This window comes from Liolophura sinensis, chromosome 9 (genome assembly GCF_032854445.1).
Source record: "Liolophura sinensis isolate JHLJ2023 chromosome 9, CUHK_Ljap_v2, whole genome shotgun sequence".
NCBI lineage: Eukaryota > Metazoa > Mollusca > Polyplacophora > Chitonida > Chitonidae > Liolophura > Liolophura sinensis.
In genome coordinates, this window is record NC_088303.1 from 16,958,322 (window position 1) to 16,979,255 (window position 20,934).

Sequence of the window (20,934 nt, forward strand, 5' to 3'; positions counted from 1 at the left end):
CATGTACAGTATCTAACATCTTTTATTTCATATTTCGTACGGTACAGTTAATTGCTTACCTCCAAAAGTCTATAGGCATAATATCAACTGTATAAAAAGTTGCACGTTTGAAAGAGGAAGCAAATGGATTTGAACTCGTGACCACTTTAGTCATGTCACGTATCTAAATAATACGCATTTTAAGAACGCCTATATAGTTGGGATCGCAGACGTGTATTTGGACTTTGAGCTATTATAGGCTATAAGTGGCTGGGCTGTTGTCAACATCAGCTAGTGACATAACTGGAGCCTTGTTCAAGCCGCCACAAACTGGCCAAGAACCAACGAGCGGGGCTGATGTGCTAGGCTAACCGGATATTTGTACACGTCATGCGCAGTATTTACCGCCTGAAACACATTCAGTCACCTTCATCTTCAAGGAGACACTACTAAGATTTTCCCCGAGTTTTATGAATCATGTCGAAGCTACGGTGCTGGAAGAGGCCAGTTAGCAACAGCGTTTTTCGAAGATTGGAATATGCTCAGTATTCTGGCCAAGGGCTTTGTAGATTGAGTCAGGTGAGCTTCCGAAAATTGCACATTCTGAGGAATTGTCCGGAGAAGAGGCTTTTATTTTCGTTCTGCGACAGCGAAATTAAAGCCTCATTTATTGTAAAATTCCTGATTTGAAGACCTCTGAATACCTCTAACAATGCACAGATACGTTGCGATTTTGAATTGGCTCTAAACAAACTGCGGCTTCGAGATGAAAGTCCGAAAAATTTGCGGTGAGAATCAACTTAAGCGTACGTGAAGCCGAACCGGAAGTTCGTATGAAACATCATGGATGGTAACAATACAACAAAAGGGTGGAATAGAATTAGTCTTAGAATAGTTCTTTAAACAGTTTTTCTGAGTTCTAAGTGGCAGAACAAAATTGTACTGTATTGTGCTCGCTTAGTACCTGAGCATCACAGCATGTTAGGCAGTGCGTGTTCTTGTTGACATTCAGACGTTCGCACGTTCACGTACTGTTCACTTAGGCCTACATGTCACTTGACACTAATGACAGGGAAGAAAGTACACCGTGGGCCATCAGCACTTTCATCCACTACTGTGGCATTATTGACCATACAACTCTATCCATCTAAGGCAGGCCGATTTTATTATAGAATATCTCTTGCATAGCCATGCATGGCAGGTACTTAAAAGTATAGGGCCTATGAGACACACAAGTTCACGGGAGTTGCATGTGATGGCACTCGCGCATACACCAGAAGTTGGGGTTAGGAAACGCTCCATTTGCCCACTGCTCATGCGCGAAGGCCGTGTACCACCAGGGTTCTAACCCCAGTTTCTGGTACATGTGTGATTGCCCCCTCTCAGAAATCGCGTGAACTTGTCTCTCATAGGCCGTATGGGTACTTCATCAAGTCAGATTTTGATATCAAACTTTCTAGATTAATTTAGGTCACTCTTTTACTTTGCCAATGTTTGTGAAGTTGAAGGGTGATATTTCATATGATAAACATGAAATAAGGTCTCCATTTGATGGATTTTCCAAGCTGTAAAGTTGAAAGTAAAGCACCAGGGGACAGAGTTCGACTTCAGTGGCAGTGAGCTTACTGTGGGAATGAACAAGCTGTTTCAGAATGTATATCCTAGCTATGACTAGTTAACACATTAAGATTGCCATAGCAGAATATCGAAATGTGTCTGGACATATTCTTGAGAAATATCTAGAAAAATAAAAACTTGTGGTTGTTGGAGCCTTGCGAAAATGAATTATTATACTGTCATGTTGATAGGTTTTCATTGAAAAGCATCACCTGCACACAGTAATAGTACTGCAGAGGACTGAATATATGATATTTGAAGGCCACACACATTATGATTACATCTCCATCAAGGGTTTCCTACTTAAAACTTTTCCATTTCATTTTTATGGTAAAATTATGTTCAACCGTTAGCTTGCCTGCATTGAATTTGCTCTATTTACGCCTTAATTAATTTCCTCTATAAAGGCAGCGTTTTTTCTGTTGTAGATTCCAGACGAAGTGATTGATGATGTTGAGAAGCACTACACAGGGGTTGCTGCTATTGTTAAAGAATTGGACAACAGCAGTGTTACATTAGATTTTGATCCTAGACAATGCTTTGAAGCTTTAAAGGTGGGTTTCATGGCATTTTTGATTGCATCACAATAAAACTCTTGACCATCTGCATGGAATAGTGTATATATAGGAACCATAAAATGTGAGTGAGCTTATTAGAAGTCAATTACCGCAGCCTGGTACTTTTTGAACAGGTAGTTGTCTTCAGCTAAAACACCTGTTGTACTTCATTTAACTCTCTTTCAGTTTGCTGGTTACTTTTCAGGGTAACCTTTTACACAGAGGTAATGAAAGCCCTGTCAGTCAAATATATTTGGAAGTCAGTACTGGTTTTTTCACTTCTGTATGCACGCTTGTGAAAAACTACAGAATGATGAGTTTATTCTTGCTGGCTATCACAGTTGCAGATTCAAATATCAACTAATTTTTCTTTAGTTGTGTCCATATGAATTTATAATTTTCATGTTGGATGAACATGGTAGAGGCAAAAGCATGTATACGGTCTGAAATGGAGTATCAGTGTCTTATATTTTTTTATTTACAGACTGTCCTTGGTCATTTGATGAACTTTGAACCCAGGAGAAATAATGAAGAGTGTGCTTCAGAAGCTGAGCAAAACAGATATGCACAGGCATTTTATAATTGTGGAGGACTAGAAGTAAGTTTTATGAATATCCAAAGATGAAAATTGGTTAAAAATCACATAATCCTTTCTAACTGAGGTTGTTTTTTTTTTTTTTAATTGACTGGTATTAACTGGGTATTTGTTATTCATTTTGAACTTACAAATGTTTGTCAACCATCAATTGTTCATCAATTATACTTTACGAAGGAAAGCAAACTAGCTGCTTTCAGAACAGGCTCATGTCCATCTACTACGGCTTTGGTTGAGGCATAAAGTTAGGATTGCTCTTGTAGTTTCCTCTCAGACTCCACCTGTAAATGTGACTGACTGCCTTCATATAATTGAAATATTGTGAAGTATGGTGTAAAATATCAATGACAAAAAAAAAATGTTCTACACTTCCCCATTCACTGGATCTGTTAGAGGGTGAGGTGTAGCCATTTCCATGAATTCTTGCTTTCCTCAAGTAATAAAGGAGCAAAGTATCTTCACATCAAATAGCTGCACATAATTATTTAGTGAAAATCCTGTGTAGCTTAGGCATTGAGTGACTCTCCCCTTTCTTTTTTTTCAGGTTTTACTTCGGCTATTGATGTTTGGTTCGCTGTTTCCACAAGAGTCACTTTTTAGCAGAGGTTAGATTTTTGCAGATCTGTTCAGTCTCTGACATTTAGATTTCAGTTGACAAAATGAGCTGTAAAATATGCTTGCTAGTCATGTTTGAATCATTTTAGTACTCTATTTTATACTCTATACATACAGACTAGTGGAATAACTCCTCTAAATTTTTTTTTTTTACTAATTTGAAAAGTATGGCTGTGACAGCATTGATGTTTTTTTTGCATTTGATTACAACTTGTGACTTGTTTTTACCAATTCTTTTGTTCACAGAATCAGAAGTTCGCCTCAGAATAAAAAGTTTAGTCCTCGAAATTTTGACTAAAATCACAACCACGGTAAGCCCAGATGGCTTCTTGTTGGAAGTTTCTACAATCAGTGCAGTTCACATTATGGAATATGTAACAGAGAGCATGTTGTAGTGCAAAATGTGATCTTCCACACTTTACAAAAACCTGTTGCATTTACTGTATTGTCAGTCATAATTTGTCATTCTTTCATATGAGAAAACAAATGCTTATAAAATCGTAGGATTGATTACAACTTACCTAACACGTCATAATGCTGTTGATGCATTTTAATTCTCATAAATGTTCGGCAAAAGTATCATTGCCGAACATATGATTCACTGATGGCAAGTGTCAGATTGAAGAATGATGGTATGTGTATCTGTTGTCAGACTGTGGGAGACAAAGTGACGAGGGAATTACTGCGCTATGACGATGTTCTCAACTATGTTTTCACATTACTGGCTCACCAGAAAACATTCATCAACTCCTGTCAGCTGATAGAAGACATGCTCCAGTCCCGCAGAGAGGTCCTTGATTTGCACAGAATACGTGAGCACCCGGATTTGTTAACTTTTGGTGTTTGAGTTTTAATGTGGAGTCCTACACATTTTTATCTGCTGTAACTTTATGCTGACAGAGTATCTGCCTTGTAAGACTTGCCTGGGTACAGTTTCTAAATAAGTTTTGTTGAGAAATTATGTAAAATCTCAAGCAAAGAAGGAACTGAATATATTGACATTTTGTTTTAAATTTTTTAGTTGCCTCTGTGTAGATGGGCCTTCGGTCTATCCCAACAGAGATAGTTCAAAATATTACCCACACACACACACACACACCCAAATTTTTTTTTTTTTTTTGGGCTAGGTGGCTTTGCTTTTTGTTTGAAAGCATGTTTTGTATTTCTATAAATCTATGGCGAATGACAGTATCGCTTGACAATACAGTTTGTCTTTGTTTCTGCTTTTTACAGATAACTTGAGGAATCTCATCTTATGTCTAGATGATCAGCCATTGGCTAACTTCTGCAGGATTCTTGCTGTGACGATATCAGATCTGGATATCTATGAAAACAAATCCTCCTGTAAGTACCTACCATGACATTGTGTTTTAGATTTTCAAGTCCATCCCTTTCTGGATCCATTTCCAACAAAATTATGGCTGTTTTTGTTTATACTTTGACAGGTTTTCAGTTGTTCAATAAGAGCTCATTCTGTTGAATTGGAATTTGGTGCGTGGTTTCACCATGTCAAGATTCTGATTGCTTGTGTGATTCTTTTTGCAGTGTTTGCTCAGAATAAACAGAAGAGGACGAGGGGATTCATTAACGTCAGAGATATTAATCAGGGTAAGGACAGATTGTGAATTTTCTCACCTAGAAGACAGCTTAACCCAAAATGTTTTTGTTTACTGACCTGCCCCTTCTTTTGCCCCAAAACATTACATATTCTTTTTTGTCTAGACAGTGTTTTCTGTCCAACTTAACATTTGGGAGACTCTGTAGCTACATTTGCACATGTGCATGACCAGAAACCATGGCCATATCTAGAGTCATTTCAGTTCTGGAAAACGTTTGTGCTCCCAAACTGTTAGCTGCCCAAGCTAAACAAGCTGTATTAAATGTAACAAGTAAATTAAAAAAAATACGATGGTTTACTTACAAAAAGTTTTTATACAAATTTCTTTATTCACAAACTTAAAGGAGAAGAAAATTTAAATATCAATCAAATACCATTGAAAAGAGTATGCTTTTCCTCGCAGATGCATGCCATAAAAAAAATTCTAATATGTACCTCAAGTTCATAAATTATAAAAAAAAGTCACCGCCAAAATCCACTGTGGGTAACTCCATTTTGCCTAAGAACTAGTCCTGAAGTTTGCTGTGTTAGGAGCAGAATTGCCATCGGAAACCGCTGAAGTGCACTTCGTACATTTCTGGTAGAACTTCTTCCCAAAAGGTAGCGAACAGTACAGTTCATTTTCCACTTGACGATTGGGAAACCGGAATGTTGGACGTAGGTTCCAAGTTTACGCGAACAAGCCGGCAGTTTTAACGACTCTCATTGTCTGAGAGGCAACACACCCTCAGCATAAATTACAGGGTGTTAAAGATGGAGGACGTGATGGACTCAGCAATTTATGCCAGCTTTGCCGTTTTATGTGTATGGCGAGTAAAAATGGCAAAATTATGCAGCAGGCACCACCAGATAGAAAAAAATGTGCTCTTTTCAGCCTATGGTGTCATGTTTTTAGGTTCTCTTCTCCTTTAAAAGCTCTATTAAAGCATCATTTTGAGTTGCATTTTTGAAATTTATTTATGCACAGTCACAGCGTCACCATTAAATTTTGAGAATAGATCCAGCCCTAGAAACACCGTTGAACAAGCGTGGAATGTTCTTAACTCAGTTATCACTGTTCTGACAAACATATTGGTTTCCTTAATAATATTTATACAGTTATAAAACATGTCAGTTTTTCTTTCTTCCCTTAGGATGTTTAAATCTTTTTCGTATATGGTAGCAGAGTGTGTGTTTTATTTGTTTTGTCTTGGTTTTTCAGAAATGCTCTTGTCTATACCAGAGTTGCTGCCCAGGTTAATCCGACTTGCTGTGGATAAAGATTGTAAGTCTGTGCAACTTTTGAAGCCAGGTATATTTGGTAAGAGCAAGAACAAAAAATCACATATAAGTAATTGCACTCAAATGGTGTGTTGAATACATGTGAATGCTCTTGATGTTGGAGGTGAAATTAGTATTTTTAGCAGTATCAGTGATTTAAATGTCTGTGAGTTCAAATTGTGCTTCTCTTGTAAATGAAGATAAACTTGATCTATTTTCCATATCCTTTGTCATATGGCTGAAGCAAGCTTTTGCCACTGCCAATCTATCCCTGCCCAATCTGCCTAATGAGGTTGTTGACTCCAGTCTAGCTCTCACTACTTTGTCAGGTACCTGGCCAGGAAGGCAGTGCATTGTTCCTTGCACGCTGCTCTCCTCAGTCCATAAATATGACTAATGTCTTTGGATAAATGACCAGAAATTTCTCCTGTAAGTTGCACATTTTGTCGGGTTGAGAGAGTTCCGTTGATCTGTTGTTCAGACTGTGCTTTGGTGATATCGTCCATGAAAGCTCTATAATTCGGCAAGTAAAAAAGTAATATTTTGTGACATTTATTTGCTTCTGAAAATGAATCCTTATTTGGGCACCAGTTTAGGTTATTCACCATGAGTGAGTACATCCGATCCAAGTTAGTACGTATCCAAATTATGTGGTTTGATTAGGCGTGATTTCAGGCTTCATCTTGTTACCTTTTCTGTAGATGTACCGCGCTATAGAGGCATGGTTAGTGAGCTGGAGTGCTGGATGGAGTGGATAGAAAACAGAATGGCAGAGGAAATCTATGAGAATCCAGTTACAGACGATTTTGATGACTTCATCGGAGGTAAGTTCATCTGGTAATGCTTGTAAGATAAGGAAAGAAAATTTTTAAGATAATCTCTTTTGCCATCAAATATTTGTGGGGGCCCCCCTTGACCAAGGTGGTTAGCGGGCCAGCGTGTCGCGATGAACCAGGAGCCTCTCACCACTGTGGGTTCAAGTCCGACTTCCTATCGGGGCGTATGTGAGAAGGTCTCCCAGCAACCTGCCGATGGTCGTGGTTTCCCTCTGAGCTTTGACTGGTTTCCTCCAGGCTCTGACCGGTTTCCTCCCGCCATCGTCGTCATCTAAGTGAAACATTCTTGAGTGCAGCGTAATAAACCCAATCAAATAGATATATCAATCAAATAGTTGTTTTGCTGTTTAGAGATTTGGAGACACATGAAGTTATATATGATGATAGGTACTGTCGTATACAGTTTATGTTGATAAAAACATGTATAAACATGCTGCATACCAAAAAAATTGATGCTTTTTTGTGTTATTGAATTTGAAAATGTCCAGTCCTATAGTGTTTTAGTTGAAAGATATGATCGCGTGACGTCACCTGTTTGTTGGTCATGTCTGTTTTTTACATGTAAATGCATAACAAACCAAACCTGTGCCATTGGTAGGCAAGGCAACTGCATATTATAAACAGAAGTTGATATGGCTTCTCCAGAACATGTTAATATCAGTAGTCTGAAGTATATAAGGATTTGACATTGCATTTCACTGCTGTCGACAGAGGACATATGAAGTTGGACATAATTCATAAACCTGGGCCACTTTCACAAAACTTTGTAAACAAAATTTCTCTAAACTTTTTTCTTCTTTTTTTGACCTTTGGGTTACAGGGTCATAAGGTGACATAATTTACGAGAAAAATTACGGAAAATGGATTTACATAGTTTAGTCAAGGTGGGCCTGTTATGTGAATAAAAAATTCATTAGCACGACATTATACACCAATCAATGGACCAGATCATTTGGTGTAATTCTGTGTTCTATCTCTACTGACTTGCCTTGCAGGGGTATCTGAGCCCACCTCCCCTGGGGGATTGATGACCCAACAGCAGGGCTTAAAAATCATGGAAGAGCTTGTACAGAGGGTGGAGGTGGTCTACGTCCTCGGCTTGTTCTTGGTTGGCAAACATAGGAAAAAGGTAAGCCTCACCCAGCAGATTGGGGCTTATCAGGAACCTAGCAATGTTGTTTCTGCCCAGTCTGAATCGGATGGTGCTGCTCAACACAGACAGCTTTATCTTGCAGTATAATGCCCTTACAACTAGAAAGTGGAGAAGATATGATGGTAGAAGAAAACTACTCAGCAACGATGAATGTGACCAAATGTTGTAAATCCTCAGTATACACAGCAGTGAATTGGTGTTTTCATTTAGAATTTATTACATGTGGTAAGAAGGGAAGTAGTGTGAAAAGGAGAAAATGATTTACTGCTATCTGCTCATTCTGTTTATGATATGACGTATTATTTCGTTTAGGTTCAGAGGAAGCTGGCAGAGTTGAAGTTAGCACCAGGGTTAAGTGATCTGTTTGATCAGTTCATATGGAAATGTCAAGTGTAAGTACCTGCTGATTGTGATCTCTGACTGTTATCCAGGGAATATTCAGTGGTCCAGTAATGTTACCTAATATATTTGTGGGTCACTAGGGCTTGCCTGGACCTTAGCTGGCTCAGTGTTATTAGGCATCTCTTGCTTAGATCATAAAGGGTGTAATCTAACATCTATCTCTCACTGACTGGGCTATGCTCAAGTTAGATGGTTTGTCAAGATTTTGTGGTCTTCTCTGAAAACTAGATTGTCATTCAGTTGAAATTTATGCATACCAGCTGTCAACGAATAAGGACCTTACAGGTCAATAATTGCAAGACCAAGCATTCTTTTCATACAAGACACCAGATAAAGTAATTGCTTTCAGTGTGTGTTTATCTGAATGCCCTTACATTTACAAAGTGGAGAAATCCTATTACTGTAATTCTTCAACCTTTTGGAATATTTGCAAGGTGTTAAACATATTCTGAAGGCATTGTTCTATGTAGACTGATAAAATGATACTTTTTGTGAAACCCGGAAACTGGCCAATCCAGCCAACGTAGTTTTGTCCCCAAAATCAAATAAAAAAATGTGCATAAACTATACTGAAAGTTGATCTGTCATATGCGAAAAGGTTGAGGAGTGTATTGAGCCTGCATACTTACGAGTCCATTACACAAGCCTTAATGGCCTCAAAGTGCACCGTGGGTTGCATAACAGTTATGGTTGGGGTTGTCTCCCCTGACCCCTGCTTACTGCCTTCCAGATAAACGCATTAAGCCTTAAAGTACAATTTATGACAGTTATTTGCAAAAAAAATCTCTTGTTTTTGTTGTATTTAAGACTGTTCTAGGTGTCTCTCACCTTGTTTCTGTGTTCTTCCATTTTTTGCAGTTGAAGTAAAACAAAAATACGAAAAATTTGTAGTTCATATTCATTTCATTTGTTTCAGAAGATCTGCCAGCAACCTTCAGATGGTCATGGGTTTCCGCCGGGCTCTGCCCGGTTTTCTCCCACCATAATGCTGGTCGCCGTCGTATAAGTGAAATATTCTTGAGTGTGGTGTAAAACACCAATCCAATAAATCATTTGTTTCCTTTTCGCTTTCAGCCAAAGGTTTAACAGCCGGCATAGGTTACGGGGTCACAATGCCGCTTGTGAGTGCAGTCCGGTGAGTGACTACACACACACACACACACAGTAGTTTGTCTTGAAATGATTTCTCAGATATTCAGAACAGACATTGATTATTGTAAAAGGTATTCAAAACCAAGTATTGTATGTAGCTGTGCATGTATCTGAATGAAGAGCTTGGTATTCTGGTGAAATCTTCATATTATTGGATTGTATTTTACAGGAGGTGGCATTGAAAATCCAGTTTCTCCGATTGGTTCACAGTTTCTGTGATCATTCAGAGTAAGTTTGCCATTTCTGTTTTCTGTAGTTTTTGTCCTAATGCAACGTCACCAGTGTATTGTCAGTCAATTTTTGAATTGATTTTTGGTGGTAGAAAAGATTACTTAATTTAATTTGAGTTAGTACAGATGATGGTGTTGCACAATTACACAGCCATTCTTCTTGCCGTGAAATTTGTTGGTAGTTAATATTCTTCATTGAACAGTTGTTCAGCTTTTTATTTTCGATGTCTTTACAGCTACAAACATTTGCTCCTATCCAAAAATGAACTGAATGAACTCAAGAGAATAAGTGGTAAGTTCATCTCTTGTAATACTGGTCGAGTAATCTGCTTGAGTGTTGCCTGAAGAAATGAATTTTTCACAATCAAACTTCAGTTCATCATTGGCATTGTATTTTGACCTCCCACTCCTTCCAAAAATAAAAGAATTTTTGAATTATGTGTGTCAGATTGGACATTGCTTTGTTTTTATGTGACAATGTTTTTCAGCAGATATGTGTCACAGTAATCCATACTTTGTTGTGGTTTAATGTCGAGAATAAAGAACTTCTAAAATCTCATTACAAATAAAATTGCCTAAGAGAAGTTGTAAACCTTATTGTCGCCAGAGTAGAAGAAATGTTACTGTCAAACAGGAGATATGTGATAATTGTAATGCTGAGTGGATCATGTTCAATTTTTAGCTCGCAGTTATGATGTAAGGCAAGGTATTGCGAGAGTGGGGAAAAAGTGGTGTCGGTGTCCGAGTAAGCTTTTTTGTTTGGGTCAGTCGAGTAAGGTTTTTTGTTTGGGTCAGTCGAGTAAGATTTTGTGTTTGGGTCAGTCGAGTAAGATGTTATGTTTGGGTCAGTCGAGTAAGGTTTTATGTTTGGGTCAGTTGAGTAAGGTTTTATGTTTGGGTCAGTCGAGTAAGATTTTGTGTTTGGGTCAGTCGAGTAAGATTTTGTGTTTGGGTCAGTCGAGTAAGGTTTTATGTTTGGGTCAGTCGAGTAAGATTTTGTGTTTGGGTCAGTCGAGTAAGGTTTTATGTTTGGGTCAGTCGAGTAAGATTTTATGTTTGGGTCAGTCGAGTAAAATTTTGTGTTTGGGTCAGTCGAGTAAGATTTTGTGTTTGGGTCAGTCGAGTAAGCTTTTTTGTTTGGGTCAGTCGAGTAAGCTTTTTTGTTTGGGTCAGTCGAGTAAGCTTTTTTGTTTGGGTCAGTCGAGTAAGCTTTTGTGTTTGGGTCAGTCGAGTAAGATTTTGTGTTTGGGTCAGTCGAGTAAGATGTTATGTTTGGGTCAGTCGAGTAAGATTTTATGTTTGTGTCTGCTAGTCTCACAGTTTTCACATCACCTTTATGAAACTTGGTGGAAATGATGAAGTTGATTTGGACATTTACTCAATTTTATCATAAAGTAGGGATGTTTGCATTCTAATTCAAATTCACAGTTGGTAGAGCGTCCACTTCGGGACCAGTAGATCCAGGATCAATCCTTGATCGAGTCACACCTAAGACTTTAAAAGAGGAAGTTGTAACTTCCTCGCTTGGCGTTCAGCATGAAGGGGATAGTGCAACGACTGGTTGACCCGTATCAGTATAATGGCTCGGGCGGGGCGGCTTACTTGCCTTCGGTAAGTCGTCTCAGTGAAGCAGCACTAAATAAAAGAGCGGTGGAAATCCGTCCTGCAACAAGGAGGCACATTACACGTGCATGCACCCTAAAGATTCCTTTGTCGTCATATGACTGAAAAATTGTTGAGTACGACGTTAAACCCCAAGCACTCACTCACTCACTCACTAATTCAAATTGTCAGGTTTTCGACTTAGTTTTAACCAAGCCAGTACTACATGTATAGTAGACCAGGGTCAGGTTTTTTTGTTTAAGTTAGCTGTTGCCACAGTTTTTACACCATCTTGCTGAAACTTGGTGGGGATGATGGGCATGCTTTGAAGACCTCATCAAGTAAATGATTTTAAATAATTAGGTATATTAATATTTTTATTCAAATTGTTAGGTTTTATCCTGGCCAGTACTATTCAGTTTTGTTGGCCAGGGTAAGGTTTTATGTTTGGGTCAGATATTCCAACAGTTTTCACATCAGCTTAATGAAACTTTATGGGAATGATGACCAGGATTTGGGGATTTACTCATTTTGAATAATTAGGGATATTTGCATTTTTAGCTGGATAAGCATTTCTATTTGGGTCAGCTGTTGTCAAAGTTTTCATGATATGTTCATGAAAAATTGTCACAGCTTCCATTGTTTTTGTGCTCACATGACATTTCCATAGACGCTGATTGGTTGATGTACGGTAAATACATCAGTATACCTCCCCTCCACCCATCCCTTAAAATTAAGCTTTTTAATGGTATTTGTCGGCATGTAATCAATAAAAATGTTCAAAAGAAATTAATTCATGATACATGAGTGAGATTTTTAAGAAAGCAAAGGTGAAGTTTTTTAAGATCGAATGTGGAGAATAAATATTGAAATGAAGAAAAGGTCACTTCAGAGCCACATGCACTTGTAGGTCAACTGTTGATTTACATAAACGCATGGCTTAGGGCAGCACTCATATTAATGGTTCTTTAGGTTCTATGTTAGTCTTTGAGCCCTCATCATTAAACATTTTCAAGTTTTGGTTGAGCCAGTTATTTGTATTTATTTATTTTATTGGTATTTTACTCTGTACTCAAGACTATTTCACTTACACATCAGCCGCCAGCATCATGGTGGGAAGTAACCGGGCAGAGCCAAGGGAAACCCAGGACCATACGCAGGTTGCTGGCAGATCTTCCCACTTACAGCCAGAGAGGAAGCCAGCATGAGCTGGACTTGAACTCACATCGACCGCATTAGTGAGAGGCATAAGTGAAATATTCTTGAGTACGGCGTAAAACACCAATCAAATAAATAAATAAATCACTACCTGCTCTATATGAATTTAAATGTCCTGTGAACTTAGACTGCCATTTGAACTGATGTCATTACTGGCCAGCTGTCTGGTTTCTAATAAACCCTTGTTTTATTTGAATGGCAATGACCATGGAGCCTATACATTAAAATGAAAAATGATGTACAGGTTTTTCCCAGAATCCCCTCTGTGCGAGATACAGTTTATTGGGAGTGGATGATGGACACCTTTGAGCAGTGCTGCTTGTTTGTTTCTCCCTGTTGAGTAATCTCTGTTGTTGTATCACATTAACCTGATGCATGTCCTTTCAGTTTCTTGCAACTTTTGAATTCATTCTCCATTCTTTCTGCAGCAAAAAGCAACATGGAGCTTCCCAACATAGACAATGTGAATAAGTAAGTATACACATCATTATTCTCTATACTACTTTTTTCACATTTTCAACCTTTCTCGGAGGCTGTATGTGAATTTGACCTCTGTTTTGCCCATTTTCAAGGATTATGTTATCTAGAAAGCTGCATTTAACAAGCAAATGTAAAGGTCAGGGTAATACTTTGATAGGTTCTTCACTAGTTCACTGTCCAGATCACTGTTCTGGCAAATGTGCTTGTATGTATCTGTTTACCAGATCACTGTACTGTCAAATGTGCTTGTATGTATCTGTTTACCAGATCACTGTTCAGGCAGATGTGCTTGTATGCATCTGTTTACCAGATCACTGTTCAGGCAAATGTGCTTGTATGTATCTATTTACCAGATCACTGTACTGTCAAATGTGCTTGTGTGTATCTGTTTACCGGATCACTGTACTTTCAGATGTGCTTGTATGTATCTGTTTTACCAGATCACTGTTCAGGCAAATGTGCTTGTATGTATCTGTTTACCGGATCACTGTTCAGGCAAATGTGCTTGTATGTATCTGTTTACCAGATCACTGTACTGTCAAATGTGCTTGTATGTATCTGTTTACCAGATCACTGTTCAGGCAAATGTGCTTGTATGTATCTGTTTACCAGATCGGTGTACTGTCAAATATGCTTGTATGTATCTGTTTAACAGATCACTGTTCTGGAAGATGTGCTTGTATGTATCTGTTTACCAGATCTGTGTACTGTCAAATATGCTTGTATGTATCTGTTTAACAGATCACTGTTCTGGCAGATGTGCTTTTGTGTATCTGTTTAATGTGAGCAGTTTCATTTCCAGGCAGTTGATGTGTCGAGGAAGCAAGGGCCTTTGACGAAAATTGTAGAGGTTATGAAGAAGGAGCCAACAGCTTCAACCTTCAGGTAAAGGGCAGACTTCAGAGGAAAAAAAAAAGAAAATGCAGAAAACCGTGTATTCAGATGTTCTGTGTAATTTTTGCAGAACTAATTGAATTGAGCCAGTGCTTAGGTATCCAGTGTTTGCTTCCAAATTTAAAATTTCACAAACAGTAATGTTGAAGAGTTTGGATGTGTTCATTCTAGTGTATATTTATGTGTATTTTGAAGGTTCTGGCTGGCCAGAGCAGTGGAGAGTTATCTAAGGGGTTCCACATCTTACTGTGATCAGATCTTCCTCATGAGGAGAGGCTTACTCCAGGTAAGTGCACAGTGTACATGCTGTCATGGCCTACTCTACTTGTGTTTTCATGAGCCATATTACAGGTCGTATGATTTATGACATTGTCCTTCAGTCTTGAACTGTAAGTGATAAAATTTGTTCACATTTTGTCTCTACAACCAAAGAAGTGTTTTGAATACCTGTTGTCACTTTAATATTTGCAGAGCTGTGCCCCTTTATGTGACATGATTGTTCATGTCTGCGTTTTATACGAATAACAGATGGTGTCGTGGTCTTTTTGTAATTAAAGGTTTTCTTGATTCTCAGTAAAATATTGTCCAACTTTGATAGACTTTTGTGGCCAATTCATATTGTGGCCCATCTGATCAAGTACATGTAGGAAAATCACCCCGTTACTTACACAGATGCTTTTTTCTTTACTTTTACAGCATGTAGCAGGGAACATAGTTGATCATGAAATCCGACACAAAGAAATCCTGCAGAGTAGCTTTGACTTGTTAGGAGAAATGATCAAGTTTAACATAGATGCCTTCAAACAGTTTGACACAATCCTCCACACAAAAGAAAGAGTAAGTATGGTGCCTACATTTAAGCTTTATAATGTTTTGTAGACAATTTGTGTATTAATCTACCACACACATGTAATGTGTTTAGGAGTTAGCCTCCCTTTGTGCACTCTCCATAATCCGAAGCAGAAAACGTATAAAATCATCACCTTGGTTAGGTAACTTATTTTTAGGAATGCCACATTTTCAGACTACCAGAACTAGTCTACATGTGAATATAATTACTGCCCATATTTATGTATGATATAGTTGCAAGCTGTGTATTTCAGCACATCCTCTCTGCTCGTACAGAAAGGTCTGCAAGCAACCTGCGCAGTCTGGCCACCATGGCATACGTGAAATATTCATTGATCATTAATCTAATAAATATCCCAACACACTTTGGGTATGGGGACTATCCTTGTTTCTCATTTTTGCCAAAACTGCCATATGCACAATCAACAAGTTTTAGGTTTATCTACTTGGTAGGTCAGATATGAAAGTCAGATTGTGATTGTTTAACGTTTTGTATTGTCTTTTTTTCTTGAAAAGTTTGACAAATTCATCGGAACAGTAAATAGAAATCTGGTAGACTCCAACATGTTCATCAGAAGTCTAATCCTCTCCTATGAGCATTTCCTCAAGGAGGAGCCCAAGCACACAGGTGAGTTATCCCCCCTTTAAATAGTCTCTAAAATGATCAAGTTCTCTTATAAATGTCATCAAATTTCTCAATATCACCGAAAAAAGATATAAAGCAGTGTGACACTTTGTCGAGATTAGATACATTTTCTAGAGGTGTGAATTTTGAAAATGTATGATGACAGTTATCTTCATGTGATATGGTAGAAGAAATCTGGTACATTTTATGGAAGCAGTGTTTTTGAAGTAATTTTGACGTTTTCTTATGAATCAAAGGCGCTGTGAATCCACTTCTACACCAGTTTTAGAAAGTAGCAAAATTTCATATAAGATAAGATGCATTTTCAAGAATTGTGAATTTTGAAAATGTATGATGACAGTTATCTTCATGTGATATGTTAAATTTAGTGTAACCAGTATAGGTCAATATAGCACTGTCAGATTTCTCTTTCAATACACAGAAAACCAAATTATTTTTTGTTGTTGTTGTTGTTGTTTTTTATGGAAGAAAATCTGTTGCAAGCATGCTTTTTTCTTTTTTGATCAGAGTACTGTAAGAAGGAAAGTCGTTTGATGACATATATCTGTGACTTCAAACGCCAGCTGGACTACCTGTACAAACTCATCAACACCATCAATGTCCAGAATCTTACACAGGTATGACCTACCATGCTGACAGTCATTGTTTGCTTATAATACAACTGACCACTGAAGTTATAGTTGTCCAGTTTGTCACTGTTGACCTGGAAGTTATTGCAGGCTGGCCATGCAAATTGGAGACCAGTTGAGGGCTGGTATCTAAAACCACATTGAAGGGTATGTTGGGCAAAAATCTTAATTCAAGTCTCATCCTGTATGTCAGTTTACTCTTGACTGAAGTTGATACCAATCTTACATTATAATACACTTTTGAACAACGTGCAGGGATAGAAATTAGAAGTAAATCCAGCAGGACAGTTATCTTGTTAATCCCTAAGACTTACCGGACATTTTTGCAACTCAAAGGACAAAATTTCTCTCCATTGACCTGTTGGCCGATATATGATTAAATACACTGTGTACTTAGTTTTTAATGTTATGTGTTTTAGTAACTGACCAGGGGGGTTATCTGCAGCCATTGTAATTTTCACACGTCTTGCAATACATCGCCTCCAGTCATCTTTGAAGTATAATCGCTTAGCTGACGTTGTTGTTTTTAAACCCAAATTTAAGTAGTCTGGTAGTTTTGAGGGATCAATATTTTTTGTTTCGCTACCAACAACTACCATATTTCTAGAGGCGCACTTCTGTCCCCTTGAATTTCACATCGTGAGACACGCCTTGCATCTCTTTGCTCAATGAAAAGCCACAAGAACGTGGGTAATCCATTTTTGTAACAAAGATAGTCTGGTAGAGGAAATCTGGTACATTTTATGGAAGCAGTGTTTTTGAAGTAATTTTGACGTTTTCTTATGAATCAAAGGCGCTGTGAATCCACTTCTACACCAGTTTTAGAAAGTAGCAAAATTTCATGTATGTGCAATTTTTCAGCGCCAAATATTCAACCGAATATTTTTCTGTGCTGCACATAAATTTTGATGGAGAAGACCATTTTTTTGCCGGATATGTCTGACAAGTCAGTGGTAATTTCATACCCTGGCTTGGCACCAGGTTTGTGTAGGACTTTGGTTGTTGAATGGTTAAAATTTTGGAAGTTTCTTCATCAGGCTTAAAGCATACTCTGATATGCTAATAGCATAGTCTGGAGCTGATATTGTGTTGGGGCGTCCTGTCAGGTGTCTTATTCATGGCATTGCAGTGAGGCAGGACTATGAATAGGACTATAATCACCAACCTGTTTCAGGGAGAAGCTATTGTCTTATGGCTGTAGTTAGGTTGGAAGCCAGGCCAGGGAATATTTGGTTGAAAATTCAGATTCTTACAGTGGTTTTCTGTAGTTACAGACATGAATAGAAGTTAATGTTCTATTCAGCTCTACTAGGTATGTAAGTATAGATACTATACTGTTACTTGGCAACAGTGTTGAATCTCACCCGAGTCACCTTTTCCTGTTTTTAAGGAGAATGTCAGCTGTCTGAACACAACCTTGGTGTTTCTGATGTTTGCCAATCAGAAGAGTCAGTTACCCAGTTATCTACAACAGCTCAGAGACGAGAAGGAAGACATGCTGGATGTAAATGGCTCAGTGTCTGTGATGAGGAACTTCAGGTGAGGTGTCTACCAGCATGTACCTACTCAGATGTGTTTGTCATGCTGGCTTCCTCTCCGGCCGTAAGTGGGAAGGTCTGTCAGCAGCCTGCGGATGGTCGTGGGTTTCCCCCGGGCTCTGCCCGGTTTCCACCCACCATAATGCTGGCCGCCGTCGTATAAGTGAAATATTCTTGAGTACGGCGTAAAACACCAATCAAAAAAAAAAAAAAAAAAAAATCAGATGTGTTTGTAATATAGAACTGAAACAATCTCAGTCGATATGCAATTTCAAAAGTGACCTTATATGATGGTTTTACAGCATGACGGGTATCTGCCTGTTTTTTTTTTGGTTGTGTTTTACTGTTGTAGAAGTTTGAGTTTGGAATGTCATAAAATCAGTGCTACTGACATAACTTAATAAGATGGTTAGTATCCTCTTATTTGGTAACTTTCATCTGTGGTACACACCAGTCAATCCGTAAAATGAGACTGTTGACAATTAATCAGACTTCAGAAGAAAATCTCTAAGTGTTACAATAAGATGAATCGATCAATCAGTCAGAAGCCAGTAAGATGTGTCACTTGAAATATTGCTACACTTAAGGTGAAATACAGTACTTATTGAATTTCTTCACACTACATGTTTGATACATTACCTGTATATACCAACTAATGGTTTGTAGCTCTGCACCAGGTGGCAGGTGATGTTGGTCTATACATGTGTTCATTTACAGAAATTAGTCACTGTAAGTATGTAAATGTCCATGAGTCTGTTACGTACTGAGACATTTTTTCTGATTCAGGTGACATGTGTTCAAGATAATTGTGAGATAGTGAAAGATCTTAACATATTTTATGTTTATTTATTTCAGGGATTTGTTGACATTTTGGCAGGACCATTATCTACACAAAGACAAAGATTGCAGTGCTCTGGAAAAGGTACTGTCCCATTGGTTTTCTTGAGAGGTGACGTCACTTCAGTCACTTTACTTTTTCATGAACATGAAAAAAGGATGTATGCCATATGGTTTTTAAACCATACTATATATTCTGTAACAAGAAGATCCTTTCATTAAAGCCATATAATGTTCAGTTTGAGTGCTGTTCGGGGGGCCTCCTTTGCCAAGTGGTAAGCTTGTTAGTGCAGCACTGTGACATAGTAACTTCTCACAGATACGGCCGCTTTGAGTTCAATTCTAGCTCATGCTGGCTTCCTCATCACTAGTAAGTGGGATAGTCTGACAGCAACCTGTGGATGGTTGTGGTTTCCGCCATAATGCTGGCCGACATTTGTATACACATTCTTGGTAGGGGATGTTACACAAAATGAAATGCAGCTCATGCTGCATTGGATTTGCAATAATTCTGGTCCCTATCGGTTTGCCTGCAGTTAGGAAGGAGGTAGATCAGTTTCAGTTTCCAGTTTCATCTGACCATAAAACAAACTTATACTGAATAAGAAAAAATATTACTCAAAACTATTAATCCTTTTCTGTTTGCAGAGTTCCCGTATAAGCTTCGAGTACTGGAAACAGACTGTGACTACGCTGGTGTCTGAGGATAGGTCAGAAAAAAGTGCTATAGTCCACTACATACAACCACTGTCAGACCGACCTAACTGAGAGCTAGCTAGTCTCGGTGTGCTAAACTCACGGAAAAGAAGGGAACTAGCCTAGTTAAGGCTCTGTGGAACATTGAATGTCCTGCCTCACAACTGTGGGGTGTCCTGGCATAAGACTGTGTTGCACTTGCACACAACAGTAAAGTGTTTTGGTAGACCACAAGACAACAACACTGACAAGAATGGAACTAGTTTAGTTGAGGCTCTGAGAAACGTTGAGTGTCCTGGAACACTCTTGTGGAATGCACATCTCTGAGGTGTCTTGACAGAACTTGCCAAACAACTAAAATATGTTTCATGATGCAACTATTGATTTGTCTTGACACCTAATAACCGGTTGTTATGGCACATAATTAAAATTTATCTTGGGTAACCATTACAAGGTGTCTTGCCACGTGACTACAGGCTGGCTCACAACTACTGAGACACACAAATGTGAGATGTCCTACCAAGGTGTGACTACAAGTGAGGGTGTCTTATCTCAGGACTATACACCACCTTGGCGTATTCAGTGTGCACTCTATGGATGATGCTGCCTTTCAATCGGGGAATACTCCCGCTGTGTGATTTGAGATAGGACATTTAAGTATATTGAATACCTGGTAAAAATGTGATGAGGGATGGACAGACTGCCCGTATCACTTGTCCGCCCTACCCCCCACCATGTGATCTGTTGACCAGGCAATTAGAATGCGCTCCTATCATCAGTAGCTCGTGGACAAGATACATTCTCAACTTTGATGTCACAGAGATTTTATTTCCACAAATTTAAGAGAATTTATTGGCCACTTTATGTGGTGTGTACACTAAGGAGTTTCAGGTGTCACAACAGTGAACACAACCTGGCCTATCAGCTGGTATGTGTCCACCTTATAAGGTGCTGATGCCATTCAAACTGATCAGCTCAGCCAGAGACTGTAGGACCCATCAGGGTATGAAGCTGTGTGGGGCATGACTGTTGGCTATCCAACCACAGTCCCTTGTCGTAACTGGCCTGACGTGGAACCAGGCCTCTACAGCGATGTTCTATTTATTCTGTATATATTTTCTGTACATAATCCTATATATATATATATATATATATATATATATATATATATATATATATATATATGGCAAGAGAGAGAGCGATAGAGAGAGCAAGATATGATGGCTGGTTGCAACACATGTGATTTAATGCCTGGTGCCCAGAATATCGAGTTTGATTAGAGATAGATTTTATTGCATCCGCTGAACAGACGATCTTAAATCAACATAGTGCATTTTTAGATTCTGTGTTTACATGTGAATATTATGATTTTTTTCCAGGAGATACAGGAAACTACACAAGGGGGAAGTGGTGTGGGGGCTTTTGATAATAAAAGGATGAGTCAATTGCTACTTTCAAATGTGGGTTATTTTTAAATTGACCAGCACTTTGTGGGTACAGACATTTGACAGAGTGACATTCTTGAGCAGCA

General features: G+C 38.5%; 1 protein-coding gene across 1 annotated transcript; it reads left to right on the forward strand.

Moving 5' to 3' along the window:
- The first annotated feature begins 397 nt into the window (after positions 1-397).
- LOC135474773 (short transient receptor potential channel 4-associated protein-like) lies at positions 398-20,532 on the forward strand. Its single transcript, XM_064754367.1, is given in 25 exon segments — positions 398-558; positions 2,025-2,150; positions 2,638-2,751; positions 3,293-3,353; positions 3,610-3,674; positions 4,016-4,175; positions 4,597-4,707; positions 4,909-4,971; positions 6,183-6,245; positions 6,943-7,065; positions 8,073-8,206; positions 8,543-8,622; positions 9,707-9,767; positions 9,954-10,012; positions 10,251-10,306; positions 13,263-13,305; positions 14,117-14,142; positions 14,145-14,199; positions 14,404-14,494; positions 14,905-15,045; positions 15,574-15,685; positions 16,211-16,320; positions 17,723-17,871; positions 18,726-18,792; positions 19,356-20,532. Coding segments are annotated over 25 exon segments (2,292 nt in total). The 5' UTR covers positions 398-456; the 3' UTR covers positions 19,476-20,532.
- Positions 20,533-20,934: the final 402 nt, after the last annotated feature.